Source organism: Pristiophorus japonicus, chromosome 2 (genome assembly GCF_044704955.1).
Source record: "Pristiophorus japonicus isolate sPriJap1 chromosome 2, sPriJap1.hap1, whole genome shotgun sequence".
NCBI classification, from domain to species: Eukaryota; Metazoa; Chordata; class Chondrichthyes; family Pristiophoridae; genus Pristiophorus; species Pristiophorus japonicus.
This window is the reverse complement of record NC_091978.1, coordinates 10,425,797-10,438,828: the sequence shown is the minus strand read 5'-3', so window position 1 is coordinate 10,438,828 and position 13,032 is coordinate 10,425,797. Positions and strand designations below refer to the sequence as shown.

The window sequence follows — 13,032 nt, the reverse complement described above, 5'->3', positions numbered from 1 at the left end:
ACAGATGTAAGAGTTGAAAAAAATAATAAAATAAAAATTTTTAAACACATTTTATTGTTATGAACCTTCCCCACTATGGTAAGTTTATTTTAAACCATAATTTTAAAAAAATTATATTTTTTAATAACTTGATTTTTTAAAAGACATAAATAACTTTAATTTAAATTAATGTTAAATATGTGGTGTATTTTTTCTATTTTTATATTAGTGTTTTGGGTGTTTGGGGGAGGGATAGGGGTTCTCAATCATAATAATGGAAACTCCAACTTAGAATTCCCATTATTCTGAATGTGTATATAGTACACCTGATTGGCTGCCCAGAGCCATGTGACTGCAGCTCCAGCCCTGCGCATGTCCCGACGTGCACACACTGCGACGCGCAGTCAGTGGAGGCCTCAGGACCGGGAACTCGCGTGGGCGCAGCAGGAACAGGTAAGTGCGTATCTTTTTTCCTTATTTCAGTCGATCGCCCGCGGGAATCAGCCAACCGGGATTTCTCGGCCAATATATTTAAGGTGGAGATGGACAGATTTTTGAACAATAAAGGGAGTCTCGGGTTATGGGGAAGTGGAGCTGAGTTCATGATCAGATCAGCCTTGATATTGAATGGCAGAGCAGGCTCAAGGGGCTGTATGGCCGACTCCTGCTCCTATTTCTTACATAAACTTGCAGCACAGGAGGACATTCGGCTCGCCGTGCCTGTGCTGGCTCTCTGAAAGAACAGTTGTGCTTAATCCCACCACCCCTACTTTTTTCTTTATCCGTAACCCCATAAATTCCTCATCCTCCAGTACCTGTCCAACACCCTTTTAAAATTATTTATCAAATCACCTACCACCACCTTTTGAGGCAGAGCAATTCAGATCCTGACACTTCTTCTGAACTTCCCTCTCGATCTATTGCCAATGACTTTACATGCATCATTGACCCACTCACCAGAGGGAACAGTCTTTCTCTAGCCACTCTATCAAACAACCTCTCATCATCTTGAAAACCTCTATTAAGAATGGCCCTGTCAGCCCCTCGAGTCTGTTCCACCTTTCCATTTGATCATCGTTAGTCTGTCCAGAGGGCCATTTCCTGGCTGTCGCTGTATATCCACATGCACAATTCAGGTGAGTTCATGGCGTTAAATTTATTTGCCGACTTATTAGTATACTAGAAGATTACCCATGATATTGAGTTGGAGGTAATGCTGCTGCGAGAGGGAGGGGTACATATGATCCCTCAGGATTTTGAAAGAAAATTGCAAGAGTTGAGCTCGGATGTGAAGTAATTGGGTTTTCATTGATGCCTGGGAAATAAAATGCCTCCTTACTGCAAGTAAATAAAATAAATGTTACCCTCAGTACCACTGTTCCATGCACAGGCTTATTTACATGCAAGGAGAAATCTGGTTAATAGGCAGTGAAATTCCGTGCACAATGTTTTTCCATTGCATTAAACTAGGAAATGTCAACATGATCAAGTGTCTGTTTTCTGTGGATAGCGATATCGGACTATCCTATGTTCTGGGCCCTGGAATATCGTGGGCCGCCCCGACCTGTGTGAGAACACCACGGCAGGTCGGGGCTATAAATAAAGCTGGAGATCCGGGCCCTGGAACAACGTGGGTGAAGGTGCAGCGAATGGGGGTACGGGGCCCAGAAGAGCCGAGGGCCCAGGGGCAGCACGGGCCCAGCCCACACTGCGATATGTGTGTGCACTAGGTCCGTGCAGCAGAGCTGGTCTCCAGTCGTCCTGGGTAATCCTTGCCACTGGACCAAGACCTAGCTCTGTCAAGCCCGTGTGGTGGCTGGTGTGCAACGGCCACCCCACGTTAAAAAAATCCACACACAGGCATCTTCCACCCCCTCAACTGGAGTTCAGGGCTGAAACATCGGGTCCTTCATTGACACATCTGAACTCTCGTTCGAGGGACCGCCTATGATGACGAGTTCGTCTGTAGCTCAACATCATTTACCCACCCATGATCCATATCTTTTATTTAATTTTTTTTTTTAAAGCGCCTTCTCACATCAAAATGCCTTCAGTACTTTTTAAAATATAGGCAGCAATGTCCCACAGTGAGATGAATAGCGAGTTAACTTGGTTCTGATGATGTTGGTCAAGCAAGGAATGAAGGAGTGCAACGAAGGTTCACCAGGCCGATTCCTGGGATGGGGGGGATTGTCCTATGGGGAGAGATTGAGTAGACTGGCTTATATTCTCTAGAGTTTAGAATAGTGAAGGTGATCTCATTGAGGCATACAAAATGTTACAATACAAGATGCAGGGAGGTGGCTTCCCCTGGCTGGGGCGTCTAGAACCAGGAGTCACAGTCTCAGGATAAGGGGTCGGCCATTTAAGACTGAGATGAGGAGGAATTTCTTCATTCAGAGGATGGTGAATCTCTGGAATTCTCTACCCCAGAGGGCTGTGAAGACTCAGTCTTTGAGTATATTCAAGACAGAGATCGATAGAGTTTTGGATATTAAGGGAATCAAGGGATATGGGGATAGTAAGTGGAGTTGAGGTAGATGATCTCATTGAATGGTGGAGCAGGCTCGAGGGGCCGAATGGCCTACTCCTGATCCTAATTCTGATGTTCTTTATGTTGGCCAGGACACTCGGAGAACTCGCCTGCTCGTCATCCAATAGAGCTGTGGGATATTTTGCATTAACCTAAACAAGGAAACAGGGCCTTGGTTTAATGTCTCATCCAAAAAAAACACAGCGACACTGCCCTGAGATTTCAGGCTCGGACTATGCACTCATTGCTCTGTAAATCACACCCAGAATCTCTTGATCCAGAGGCAGCACTGTGCCAAGCCGGCACACAGAATCTGAAGCGATAGAACTCTTTATAATGTGTGATTCAGTATCTCTCTCACCTGAGTCAGAAGGTCAAGGGTTCAAGTCCCTCGCCAGAGACTTGAGCACAAAAATCTAGGCTGACACTCCTGTGTGTACTGTCTTTCGGGTGAGATGTAAAAGATCCCACGGCATCACTTCAAAGAAGAGCAGGGGAGTTCTCCCCGGTGCCAATATTGATCCTTCAATCAACATTCACTGAACCAGATTAGCTGGTTCTCATCTCATTGCGGTTTGTGGGAGCTTGCTGTATGCAACTTATCTGCTGTGTTTCCTACGTTTCAACAGTGACACTTGTAAAAGTACTTCATTAGCTGCGAAGTGCTTTTGGGACATTCGGAGACCGTGAAAGGCGCGATATTAATACAAGTCTTTCATTGCGGAGTCAGCAGTATAACTGCAGTTTGATGCTGCTACTATTCAGTGCTCCTCCAAACTTTCCTCTTCTGTCCTTCCCAAGCTCCAAATTCCCTGTTTTACATGTTCTTCAACAACCCATGGCTGTCGGGAGGTGGAAGTCGATAAGTACAACGTGTTCACACTTTCCCCGGGACCTCAGTATTGTCGAACGCCTTACCTCGCTCAACCTTTTCGCCCTTCTCAAACCCAAGAATGGTGTCACCCCTTCCTGATCTACTTTTTCCAGCTTGTTGTTCCCCCCATCGTCCTTCAAATCGGGTTTCTCATTTTTTTTTTAAAACAACAAACTCAAAAAGCGTTAAAACAGCTGTAAATGTATTTTATTCGTCCTCAGGATGTGGGCGCCACTGGCAAGGCCATCACCAGTTGTCTTTCTGCTGTCGCTGTTTGATAAACAGAGTGGTCACTTCGGAGGGCAGTTAAGAGTTAACCACATTGATGAGGGACTGGGGTCACACAAGATCAGATCGGGCAAGGATAGGCTGTTTCCTTCCTTCAAAAAAAGGGACTCGTTGGGTTTTTCCGACAATGTCATGGTCACATTTTAACTGACATCAGCCTTTTAGTTCCAGATTTTTTTTTTAATAAACTGAATTCAAATTCTCAGACTTCCACGGTGACATCTTCAATTATTATTCCAGGTCTCCGAGATTCTCTGCTTCACTCCCACAATGACCTCAGCCTCCTATACTGTTCCAGTGAAGCTCAACGCAAGCTCAAGGAGCAGCATCTCACCTTTCAATTCGGCCCTTTACAGCATTCCGGACTCAACATCGAGTTCAACAATTACAGACCATAAACCTCGACCCCTATTTTTTTCCACATGGTGCTGCTGATAATTCTGCTATTCCCGTTTATACCTTCTTACATTACAACAGTGACAATACTTCAAAAGTACTTCATTGGCTGTAAAGCGCTTTGGGATGTCCGGTGGTCGTGAAAGGCGCTATATAAATACAAGTCTGTTTTCCTTTTCTCCTCTAGACCCATCTTTTGTTTCTTTATTTGTCCCATTATCATCTCTTTTTGCTTTGTTCAATCACACCTTTTGTAATTTAATCTCTCCTGCCTTCTAACAGACCCTCCCTTTTGTTCTTTCTTCCCCTCCCTCCTCACGAGCTTAAAAACCGGTTACATCTCTAACCTTTCCCAGTTCTGATAAAAGATCATCTACCTGAAACGTTAAATCGGTTTCTCTCTCCACAGATGATGCCTGCCTGACCTGCATTTTCGGTTTTTATCTTGGATATTACTAGTACAATAACATAGCCACTACATCATCATCATAGACATCCCCTCGGAGTCAAGGAAGACTTGCTTCCACTCTTAAAATGAATGCTTAGGTGGCTGAACAGTCCAATACGAGAGCCACAGTCCCTGTCACAGGTGGGACAGACAGTGGTTGAAGGAAAGGGTGGGTGGGTCTGGTTTGCCGCACACTCCTTCCGCTGCCTGCGCTTGTTTGCTGCATGCTCTCGGCGACAAGACTCGAGGTGCTCAGCGCCCTCCCGGATGCACTTCCTCCACTTAGAGCGGTCTTTGGCCAGGGACTCCCAGGTGTCGGTGGGGATTTATCGGGGCGGCTTTGGGGGTGTCCCTGTAACGTTTCCTCTGCCCACCTTTGGCTCATTTGCAGTGAAGGAGTTCCGTGTAGAGCGCTTGCTTTGGGAGTCTCATGTCTGGCATGCGAACGATGTGGCCTGCCCAGCGGAGTTGATCAAGTGTGGTCAGTGCTTCAATGCTGGGGATGTTGGCCTGGTCAAGGACGCTAATGTTGGTGCGTCCGTCTGTACAGCGGCCCGGACATCTGCGCGGTCCCGGCCTGCAAGTCCTTCATCAGGCCGGGGCCATCAGAGGGAGCAGTGTGTGGCAGTATACCTCTGCAGGGAGCAGTGCGTGCTGCTGCAGGAGGGCGACGGCTGTGAAGCCAGGTCACTGATTGCAGTGCGGGCAGGCACAGCAGGAGGGGCGAAGGAGCGGCAAGAGTTTGTGGAGAGAAGTGACCGGGGCCCAGGAGAGGCGTGAATCTGGGGCCCAGAAGAGGCGAGGGCCCAGGGGCAGCACGGGCCCAGCCCACACTGCGATATGTGTGCGCGCTCGGTCCGTGCAGCAGAGCTGGTCTCCAGTTAGTCTGGGGTAATCCTTGCCACTGGACCAAGACCTAGCTCTGTCAAGCCCGTGTGGTGGCTGGTGTGCAACGGCCACCACACGTTAAAAAAATCCACCCGCAGGCATCTTCCACCCTTCAGGATGTAGTTCGGTATCTGGGATATTAGGTCCTTCATTGAAACACCTGTGAACACTGTTGCTACAGTTGTACAGGGCCTTGGTGAGGCCACACCTGGAGTATTGTGTACAGTTTTGGTCTCCTAACCTGAGGAAGGACATTCTTGCTATTGAGGGAGTGCAGCGAAGGTTCACCAGACTGATTCCCGGGATGGCGGGACTGACCTATCAAGAAAGACTGGATCAACTGGGCTTGTATTCACTGGAGTTCAGAAGAATGAGAGGGGACCTCATAGAAACGTTTAAAATTCTGACGGGGTTAGACAGGTTAGATGCAGGAAGAATGTTCCCAATGTTGGGGAAGTCCAGAACCAGGGGACACAGTCTAAGGATAAGGGGTAAGCCATTTAGGACCGAGATGAGGAGGAATTTCTTCACCCAGAGAGTGGTGAACCTGTGGAATTCTCTACCACAGAAAGTTGTTGAGGCCAATTCACTAAATATATTCAAAAAGGAGTTAGATGAAGTCCTTACTACTAGGGGATCAAGGGGTATGGTGAGAAAGCAGGAATGGGGTACTGAAGTTGCATGTTCAGCCATGAACTCATTGAATGGCGGTGCAGGCTAGAAGGGCCGAATGGCCTACTCCTGCACCTATTTTCTATGTTTCTATGTTTCTATCCCTTTTTGGCGTGGAAGCAAGTCATCATCATAGGCAGTCCCTTGAAATGAGGATGATCATGTCCTCACAGGAGATTTGTAGGATCTTGCGGAGACATCGTTGGTGGTATTTCTCCAGCGACCCGAGGCGTACATGTACGGTGGATGTCCCGGGTCACTGGAGAGGTGCCACCAACGATGCCTCCGCAAGATCCTACAACCACTACATTACCATATCCAATAGATTAACATCTTCTGCTTTCTGAGCCATAACGAATGGCTGATGTAGAACCTAGATTAACCTACGCAGTATGGATTTGCAAAACCCTCTCCTCTTGTTTGGTGGACTTCACACTGAAGCATTGAAGCTTTGTCTTCACATGGTGAAGTCAGGAGTAGGAAAGACAGTTTGTGCGTCAAGCACTCTCCCAGGATAAAGCACACGGGACAACAGCGACTGTAAAGCCTCCACGCACAAGGGCATGGCAAGGTCAGAGAAAGCAAGTTACGCCATTCAAAACCGATAAGGAAGGCACATGTACAAATTACACAAAACTCTGGGGAGATTAGAGGCAGGAAGAGGTCAAATGCAAATGTTGGAAACAATTTGCATTTATATAGCGCCTTTAACGTAGGAGCAATCAACAACATCATCAACTTGTACAGGTTGAACCTCCCTTATCCAGAACTCCCTTATCCAGAACCATTCCCGGCCACCGGGTGGCGCATGTGCAGAACTCCGACATGAACAAGTTGAAGTCCTTCCTCGCTGCTGATTCCCGCGATTGCTGACTTGACCCCACGATCCATCACCCCCCCCACCCGCCTCCCCCATGATCTCCCTGCCGCACTCCCAGCCCGAAGCTAGCCAGCCCCAATATCCCCTTGCTCAGTACCTGTACCAATTTACACGTGACCACCCCTCGTCCGGAAAAATCTCTTATCCAGAAACATAACATAGAAACATAGAAAATAGGTGCAGGAGCAGGCCATTCAGCCCTTCGAGCCTGCACCGCCATTCAATGAGTTCATGGCTGAACATGAAACTTCAGTACCCCCTTCCTGCTTTCTCGCCATAACCCTTGATCCCCCGAGTAGTAAGGACTTCATCTAACTCCCTTTTGAATATATTTAGTGAATTGGCCTCAACTACTTTCTGTGGTAGAGAATTCCACAGGTTCACCACTCTCTGGGTGAAGAAGTTTCTCCTCATCTCGGTCCTAAATGGCTTACCCCTTATCCTCAGACTGTGACCCCTGGTTCTGGACTTCCCCAACATTGGGAACATTCTTTCTGCATCTAACCTGTCTAAACCCGTCAGAATTTTAAACGTTTCTATGAGGTCCCCTCTCATTCTTCTGAACTCCAGTGAATACAAGCCCAATTGATCCAATCTTTCTTGATAGGTCAGTCCCGCCATCCCGGGAATCAGTCTGGTGAACCTTCGCTGCACTCCCTCAATAGCAAGAATGTCCTTCCTCAAGTTAGGAGACCAAAACTGTACACAATACTCCAGGTGTGGCCTCACCAAGGCCCTGTACAACTGTAGCAACACCTCCCTGCCCCTGTATTCAAATCCCCTCGCTATGAAGGCCAACATGCCATTTGCTTTCTTAACCGCCTGCTGTACCTGCATGCCAACCTTCAATGACTGATGTACCATGACACCCAGGTCTCGTTGCACCTTCCCTTTTCCTAATCTGTCACCATTCAGATAATAGTCTGTCTCTCTGTTTTTACCACCAAAGTGGATAACCTCACATTTATCCACATTATACTTCATCTGCCATGCCAGGTCCCGAGAGTTCCGGATGAGGGAGGTTCAATCTGTATTTATATAGCGTCTTTAACATCGTGAAATGTCCCAAGGCGCTTCACAGGAGCATTATGAGATTTTTAAAAAATTGACACCGAGCCACAAAAGTAGAAATTAGCGCAGGTGACCAAAAGCTTGGTCAGAGAGGTAGGTTTTAAGGAGCGCCTTGAAGGAGGAAAGAGAGGTCGAGGCAGAGAGGTATAAGCAGGGAGTTCCAGAGCTTGGGGCCCAGGCAACAGAAGACACGGCCACTGATTATAATCAGGAATGCTCAAGAGGGCAGAATTAGAGGAGCACAGACATCTCGGGGAGTTTCGGAGCTGGAAGACATACAGAGATAGGGAGGAGTGTGGCCATGGAGGGATTTGAAAACAAGGAGGAGAATTTTGACATAAGGAGACATTAGGGCAGGTGACCAAGAGCTTGGTCAGAGAAACACAGAGAGTGTCTTAAAGGAGAAGAGAGAGGTGGAGAGGTTTATGGAAGGAATTCCACAGTTTAAGGCCCAGATGGATGAAGGCAATGGTGGAACGATGAAAAACTGGGAACTTCAAATAAAAACCATAAGGTCAATCTGAAAGAGAAGTGTGTCCACTCAAGGCCACCTTAATCTGTGATTCTCCATCAAACACTGACCCACCTGCTGGGCACTTCCAACATTTTCTAGAACAAGTGGAAGAATTTTCTTCCCTCCTCTCATTAACTGGAGTACATGGAACAATCTCCCAACGAAAGCAGTCAGCGTGTCATAGATTAAATCCGGAGTTATCCCCGGTGTCCTGGCCAATATTTATCCCTCAATCAATATAACAAAATCCGATTATTTGGTCATTGCTGTTTGTGGGAGTTTGGCTACTACACTTCAAAAGTACTTCATTGGCTGTAAAGCACTTTGAGACATCGAGAAAGGCGCTATATAAATGCAAGTCAGTCAGTCTTTTTGCAGTGTCGGAGGTGCTGTCTTTCGGATGAGATGTTAAACCTGTCTGCCCTTTCAGGTGGACGTACAAGATCCCATGGACACTGTTTCGAACAGCAGGGGAGTTCTTCCCAGTGTCCTTCAATAAACATCACCAGTAGATGCCAAAATTTGATGCAATCGTTTGGTCAGGAGTCTTTTCAGCAATACTCAGCTGGAATTTCTTCATTGCATCTGCAGCATTATATTTTTTAAAGCTTTTCTTTAGTTATTCAAGGCATTGGTCACTGATCAGATGCAGATTTTTTCCCTAGAGCTCAGTGTGCCTGATTCTAATTAACTCATTCCCATTTGTGGGAGCTTGCTGTGCGCAAATTGGCTGCCGCATTTCCTACATTACAACTGTGACTACACTTCAAAAGGACTTCATCGACTGTAAAGCGTTTTGCGATGTCCTGAGGCCGTGAAAGGTGCTATATAAATGCAAGTTCTTTATTCTGTCTTTGGGCCCAGTTTTCTGGGAACTGCAGGATCATCCTTAGGGGGACTAACTGGTTCAGTTGGAAATCTGCAGGTTGTCGCATTAATCCGAGTTGTTGCTCAACAAAGGAGAGAGGATTGAAGGGAGGGTCAAAGAGGAGAAATTCCAAAGATCTTTCTCACCTTAAAAGCATCTCGTCACCATAACTATTCACCTCTCTCAGGACATTCACTACGTAAAACGTAATGCTTTCTTGCAGCATTAATGTAACCAATTGCTTCAACGTCAGGTGTAACAAGCACTGCGATATAGTACACGCCACAGGGCTTAATTTATTTCCCTTGAGGAATTGAAAAGGCAGTACGTAACAAAAAAAAGTGCATCACCTTCCCCTAGGTGAAGGCAGTGGGAAATTAAGCCAAACAAATCAGAATTGTCCCAAGCTCTGAGCTCCCGAATCAGCAGAGGTGGGTTTGAGATGTTACAATTGACCTTTGAACTCTTGAACAGAGGGGGTCTGGGAGAGCAACCCCTCGATTTTAAAATTCTCATCCTTGTTTTCAAATCGCTCCATGGCCTCACCCCTCCCTATCTCTGTAACCTCCTGCAACCTTGCATCTCGAACTAGAGGGCATAATCTTAGAATACTAGAACTAGGGGCCATAATCTTAGAATAAGGGGCCACCCATTTAAAACTAAGATGAGGAGGAATTTCTTCTCTCAGGAGGGTTGTAAATCTGTGGAATTCGCTGCCTCAGAGAGCTGTGGAAGCTGGGACATTGAATAAATTTAAGACAGAGATACAGTTTCTTAACGATAAGGGGATAAGGGGTTATGGGGAGCGGGCGGGGAAGTGGAGCTGAGTCCATGATCAGATCAGCCATGATCTTATTAAATGGCGGAGCAGGCTCGAGGGGCCGTATGGCCTACTCCTGCTCTTATTTCTTATGTTCTTATCCTTCCGTGATCTCTGCACTCCTCAATTTCTGGCCTCAAGCATCGCCGATTTTAACCATTGCAGCATTGGTGGCCGTGCCTTCAGCTGCCGAGGACCCAAGCTCTGGAATTCCTTCCCTAGACCTCTCCGCCTCTCTTTCTTCCTTTAAGACGCCCCTTAAAACCCACCACATTGACCTAATATCTCATGTAGCTCAGTGTCAAATTTTGTTTTATAACGCTCCTGTGAAGCGCCTTGGGATGTTTTACTTCTTTAAAAAAGGTGCTATAGAAATGCAAGTTATTGTAAGAGGATGGGAGGGGGATGTTAGGGTCAACTTCACCACATGGACTGCAGTGGTTCGAGGAGATGATCCAGCACTACCATCTTATGACTATTCATGATGGGCAATAAATGCCGGCCTTGCCAGTGACGCTCACATCCAGAAATCACATTTAAAAATCGGGGAAGAGGAGGGAGAAGAGGAAATCAATCCTGATCACGATCTCGTGACCTCTCAAAAAATGCACATACATGGAGTGTGCAGTGATGATGCTACTGGACTAAGACAACTGGACAACTAGACAGTGGGTAGCTGTGGCTCAGTGGGTAACGCTCTCATCTCCGAGTCAGAAGGTGTGGGTTGAAATCCCACTCCAGAGCACAAAAAAATCCAGGCTGACACTCCCAGTGCAGTGCTGAGAGCGTGCTGCACTGTCGGAGGTGCCATCTTTTGGATGAGATGTTAAACCAAGGCCCCGTTTACTCTCAAGTGGAAGCAAAAGATCCTATGGCACTATTTCGAAGAGGAGCAGGGGAGTTATCCCCAGTGTCCTGGGCCAATATTCCTCCCTCAATCAACATCACAAAGAAACAGATTATCTGGTCATTATCTCAATGCTGTTTGTGGGAGCTTGCTGTGTGCAAATTGGCTGCCGCGTTTCCTACATTATACTTCAAAAAGGTACTTCATTGGCTGTAAAGCGCTTTAAGACAGCCGGTGGTCATGAAAGGCGCTATATAAATGCAAGTCGGTCTTCTTTTAATAATCCGGAGGATTGCGAGTTCAAATCCCACCACGGAGAATTTGAATTCAGTTAAAAACCCTAAAAGTCTGGTGTCAGTAAAAGTGAGTGTGAAGTCATCAGATTGTCAGACAAATCCAACTGGTTCACTAATGCCCTTGAGGGAAGGATACCTGTCGTCCTTACCCAGTCTGGGTCTATATGTGACTCCAGTCCCTCACCAACGTGGTTGACTGTCAGCTCCCCTCTAAGGTAGCCTAGCAAGCCCCTCAGTGGTTCAAAGGTGGCAGCCCACCACCATCTTCTCAGGGCGACGAGGTACGGGGTAATAAATGCCAACCTTACTTGCGATGCCCACATCCAGGGTATAAATAGCCATCCCTCCCCAGGTCTGACATTCAATGCCTGGACTACTGGACAGTGGATAACGCTCTCGTCTCGGAGTCAGAAGATTGTGGGTTCAAATCCCACTCCGGAGCACAAAACAATCCAGGCTAGCACCCCAGGGTGAAGGGATAGCCGAGAGATGATAACAGAGCAGGAAAACTGGGGCAAAAAAAAAAACCACAAACCCAGCATATTCAAACTGTTTCTACACAAAAATAAAACGTTTTCTTTCTGACACATTCCACCGCAAAACTCTTTATTTAATGCACTCAGATCTGGGCACCAAACCTCAGAGAATCCGCCAAACTTTTCTCCAACTCTTGCACTAAAAAAAACAAACTCACGTTGAAATTGCAGACACAAAAAAAATAATGGCTCTCTACAAATCGGTCTGGGAACACCTGCTATCGTTAACTTTCAACTCAAACTCTTAACCATTCAAGCAGTGCGAGAGGAAGACTTATATAAAAAAAAGTAAGTCCGCCAATAATGCATTAAAAAAATCTACAATAAAAGTAGAAGCAAATTAAACAAACGCACAAAATGAGAGAAAAAGTGGACTTTTTTGGAAAGGCAACAGCGCTCTCTAGCAGCCTGTCTTCTCCGGATGCACTTAAACAACAATAAATCATCTTGGTCTCGAGTCTTAATGAGTCGGAGAATAAAAAGAGTCAAAAGGCAATTATTTGAGCCTTACCTTGCCGAATTTAGGTTGCAAGACATGCAGCTGCCCCTCCTTGATGACCCTGTCCATATTCATGCTCTCTCTCTCTCTCTGTTCCCCCTCCTCAAAACAAACTTTTTCCTCAAAGTTTCTCCTGCAAACTTCCGCGCAATTCGCTACTTCCGCATCGCCGGGCCACTCAAGGCATCCACACAGTTTTGTTGGACCACTTGTTGCTGGGCTCAGTGTCTTGTCAGAACCTCCTCTCCGAGCTCGCATCAACACCGCTTCCTCCTCTCTCTCTCTCTCTCTCTGGTGTAAGAGGTTTGAAACTGATCTGATGGGCGGGGATTAGCGATCCCTGCTCTTTCAAAATAGCAGTCTGCCCTCCTCCCCCAACCTTCCACAACCCTTAACACTAATGCAATTCTCTTTTAATCTGGCCCACTGTGAGATACAGCCCCCTCCCCAAAATGCTGTACACACTCTATGGCGGGGGGGAGAGGGAGATCAGACAAGTTAGGGAGGGTTTCAACTATCAACTCTGCAGATTTGATCACTGCCAGAAAGGAAACAGTTTCGACAGGAACTTTCAAAAAGGGAACTGGATAAAGGAGACATTTGGAGGGGGTTATTATGGGGGA

At 46.6% G+C, this 13,032-nt stretch overlaps 1 protein-coding gene across 1 annotated transcript in view; it reads right to left on the bottom strand.

Annotated features, from left to right (window-relative positions):
- Positions 1–12,670, bottom strand: part of dok1b (docking protein 1b) — a 109,442-nt gene extending 96,772 nt beyond the window's left edge. The window contains exon 1 of the mRNA XM_070866770.1: positions 12,422–12,670. Within this exon, the coding sequence (XP_070722871.1) occupies positions 12,422–12,667 (246 nt within the window). The 5' untranslated portion in view covers positions 12,668–12,670. The remainder of the gene's footprint in view (positions 1–12,421) is intronic.
- Between the last annotated feature and the right edge of the window lie 362 nt (positions 12,671–13,032).